This window comes from Solanum tuberosum, unplaced genomic scaffold (genome assembly GCF_000226075.1).
Source record: "Solanum tuberosum cultivar DM 1-3 516 R44 unplaced genomic scaffold, SolTub_3.0 scf00192, whole genome shotgun sequence".
NCBI lineage: Eukaryota > Viridiplantae > Streptophyta > Magnoliopsida > Solanales > Solanaceae > Solanum > Solanum tuberosum.
The window spans coordinates 881,058-884,530 of record NW_006239115.1 but is presented as its reverse complement, the minus strand read 5'-3'; the positions used below and the strand labels follow the sequence as shown (position 1 = coordinate 884,530).

Here is a 3,473-nt window from a genome sequence, read left to right as displayed (position 1 = left end):
GCAAATGGTTTAAAAAATATCATGATTGGTTGGAGTATAGTGTGACTGAAGATGCAGCTTATTGTTTGTGTTGTTATGTATTTCAAGATGAAAGCATTCATCAAGGTGGAGGTGAAACATTTTCAAGTATAGGGTTCAGGAGTTGGCACAAAAAGAAAAGATTAGATATGCATATTGGTAAGTCAAATAGTGTTCACAATCAGGCAAAGAAGAAGTGTGAAGATCTAATGCGACAAGAACAATCAATTCAAGCCGCATTTGTTAAGCTATCAAATCAAACCAAGCTTGAGCACAAAATTCGCTTAAAGGCTTCAATTGAAGTGGCGAGACTTCTCTTGAATCAAGGATTGGCATTTCGTGGACATCGTGAAGATGAATCATCGCTAAACAAAGGTAACTTTCTTGAAATTCTTTCATGGTATGCGAAGCGGTGTGATAAAATTGGTGAACTTGTGTTGAAAAAGGCTCCAAAAAATGACCAGATGACTTCTCATAAAATTCAAAAAGATATAGTCACTGCATGTAAGCTTGAAACAATTAAAGCTATTATGGAGGATCTAAACGGTGACTATTTTTCATTGTTAGTTGATGAATCTTGTGATATATCGCGTAAGGAGCAAATGACAATTGTTTTGCGTTATGTTGATAGAAAGGGGTCTGTGGTGGAACGGTTCATAGGAATTATTCATGTTCATGATACTAGTGCTTTATGTTTGAAAGAAGCTATTGTTAACTATCTTGCGCAACATTCTTTGAGTTTATCTTTTATACGAGGGCAATGCTATGATGGAGCTAGCAATATGCAAGGGCGTTTAAGTGGCCTTAAAGTTTTGATTCAACAAGAAAGTAAATCAGCTCATGCAATTCATTGTTTTGCTCACCAACTTCAGTTAACTCTTGTTGGGGTATCTAAAAAATGCCTTCAAGTTGGAGAACTTGTATTGTTGGTTTCTAATGTCTTAAATGTAGTGGGAGGTTCTTTTAAACGTATGGATGAACTTCGAGAATCTCAAGCAAAAAAAGTTCAAGTGGCACTTGATATGGGTGAGGTTGAAAGTGGTAAAGGATTGAATCAAGAACTTGGTCTTGCTAGAGCTGCCAATACTCGGTGGGGTTCACATTACAAATCTTTTAAGAACTTCATTAGTATGTTTGGCTCTATTACTGATGTTCTTGATACTATTGTTGTTGATTCTGAATCTGTTGAAGAAAAAGCTAAGGCAACCGGATATCTTAAAGTTTGTCAAACATTTGAGATTGCTTTCATATTGCATTTAATGAGAGATATTTTAGCGATCACAAATGAGCTTAATGAGTCTTTACAAAAGAAAGAACAAGATATTGCAAATGCCATTCTACTTGTTAAAGTGGTGAAGAAACGATTGCAAGATTTAAGGAATGAAGGATGGGATTCACTTGTCGAGAATGTGTCCGCATTTTGTGTCAAGTATGATATTTTGATACCTAATTTTGATGAGTTCTATGTTAATTTTGGAAGATCTCGACGTAAAGTTGCTGAGTATACTATTTCACATCACTATCGTGTGGAAGTATTTTTTAAGATTATTGATTGGCAGCTTCAAGAACTCAATGATCGTTTTAATGAGGTTAGAACAAATTTGCTTATTGGAGTTGCTTGCTTGAATCCAGTTGACTCATTTTCTAGTTTTGACATCAAGAACATATTGAGAATGGCTGAATTATATCCTGATGATTTTGGTGAAAATGTAATGGTTACTCTTAGGAATCAGCTAGAGACTTATATAGTTGATGTCCGTGATGTTGATAAAAGGTTCTCCAACTTAAAAGGGCTTGGCGATCTTTCTGAAATGCTAGTTAAGGTAAAGAAGCATTTAAACTATCCTCTTGTGTTTCGCCTTATAAAATTTGCGTTGCTCCTGCCGGTTGCTACTGCTACAGTTGAAAGAGCTTTCTCGGCAATGAAGTTGATCAAGAGTGAATTGCGAAATCGAATGGATGATGATTTTCTGAGTAGTTGTATGGTGCCTTATGTAGAGAAAAGAATATTTAATACTATTTCTGATGAGAGTATTATGAATAGGTTTCAAGAAATGAAAACTCGTAGAATAGAATTGTAATGATATATTTTAATTAATCAAAATTTGTTTTGTTTGCATTTTTGCTTATTTATTTTTTATATCTTGAACCCACTTCGTGAAAATCCTGGGTCCGCCACTGATAAGAGCTATATCATAAATCATTAAAAGAAACAAGAATTAATGATATAAAAAATGAATTAAGAACAATATAGTTAATAATAGGGTGGCAGTGGGGTGTAATTGTGTATATCCCTGAAAAGTATTGTTCATAAAAAAATTAATATGTAAAATTGAATTAAAAACTAATTACTTGCAGATTTTTTTCCTATGAAAAACTGCAAAAAAATATCCTTTTTGTCACATAATTTTACCAAAAATTTCTTGCGAACTTTTAATATTTTTGCAAGAAACTTCGTAAGTAATTTAGATAGGGTTTTAAAAAGATAATTTATTTGGGGATTTTAAAATCTGCAGGTAATAATTACCTAGGAAGGTTTTACCATCGAATTTCTTTTGGTAGGAGAATCTGTAGGAAACTAGGTTACCTGCGAATTTTCATATATAATCCGCAAATAAATCCCCATGTAATATGCACTTTTCTAGTAGTGTAACATGGTTAGGTTAAGCTTTTTGGATCCCATTTAAGAAAAGGGATTTTTAGCCCAGTTCGAATAAGCCCGCTGGTCTGTGAAGCTTCATCAATATGGGTTTGGTCGGCCCGTTGGTTAAATAAAAATAAAATATCATATTAAAAATATCAAAATTCCAAACTCAAATTCTATTTAAAGTTTAAAATATTAAAATGTAGAATCATCAAACGTGATGTACTTAGTATTCCTATTACAATTGTATCAATAGAACCATCATTTAACATTGGTGAACGTGTTCTCACAAGTACATAAGTTGCATCCATCATGAAATTGTTCAAACATTTATTGCTACTCGAAATTGTTTGCACAGTTTTTCTCAAAATGGCAACATTTTTTTTGTGTACATGAATATTATATGTAGTTATTTTTAGTGTTTAACTACTTGATACTGCATCCTGAATTTCTACTTATCCGAATTCAATTTCGTATAGCCTCATGGATTCCATAATGTCTTAGATACATGAATATATCAACCATGCCTAGACATCACACCCCATTCATTCTCGGATGACCCTAGATCTCACCTATTTCAAATTCCGTCTGAGGCTGGCCTAGCCAAAAAAATTTAAGTCGCTACTCAAAAAGTTTTCAAGCCCAAATTCTTTCACTCTTGGTCTACTCATAACGACCGGATCGAGTCATTACAATAGATATTAATTTACCTATTGTTCGTCCCTGACTGATTAAATAAGAAAACTGGGAAAAATAGAAAAAAAAGGTAGTACCTAAATATAGGGACAAGAGAGGGTACTTGTATCATATC

General features: G+C 33.4%; 1 protein-coding gene across 1 annotated transcript; it reads left to right on the top strand.

Annotated features, from left to right (window-relative positions):
• Positions 1–167: 167 nt before the first annotated feature.
• LOC107062025 (zinc finger MYM-type protein 1-like) lies at positions 168–2,099 on the top strand. Its single transcript, XM_015312200.1, has one exon. It carries the CDS (start codon positions 168–170, stop codon positions 2,097–2,099), a length of 1,932 nt encoding a protein of 643 aa, XP_015167686.1.
• Positions 2,100–3,473: the final 1,374 nt, after the last annotated feature.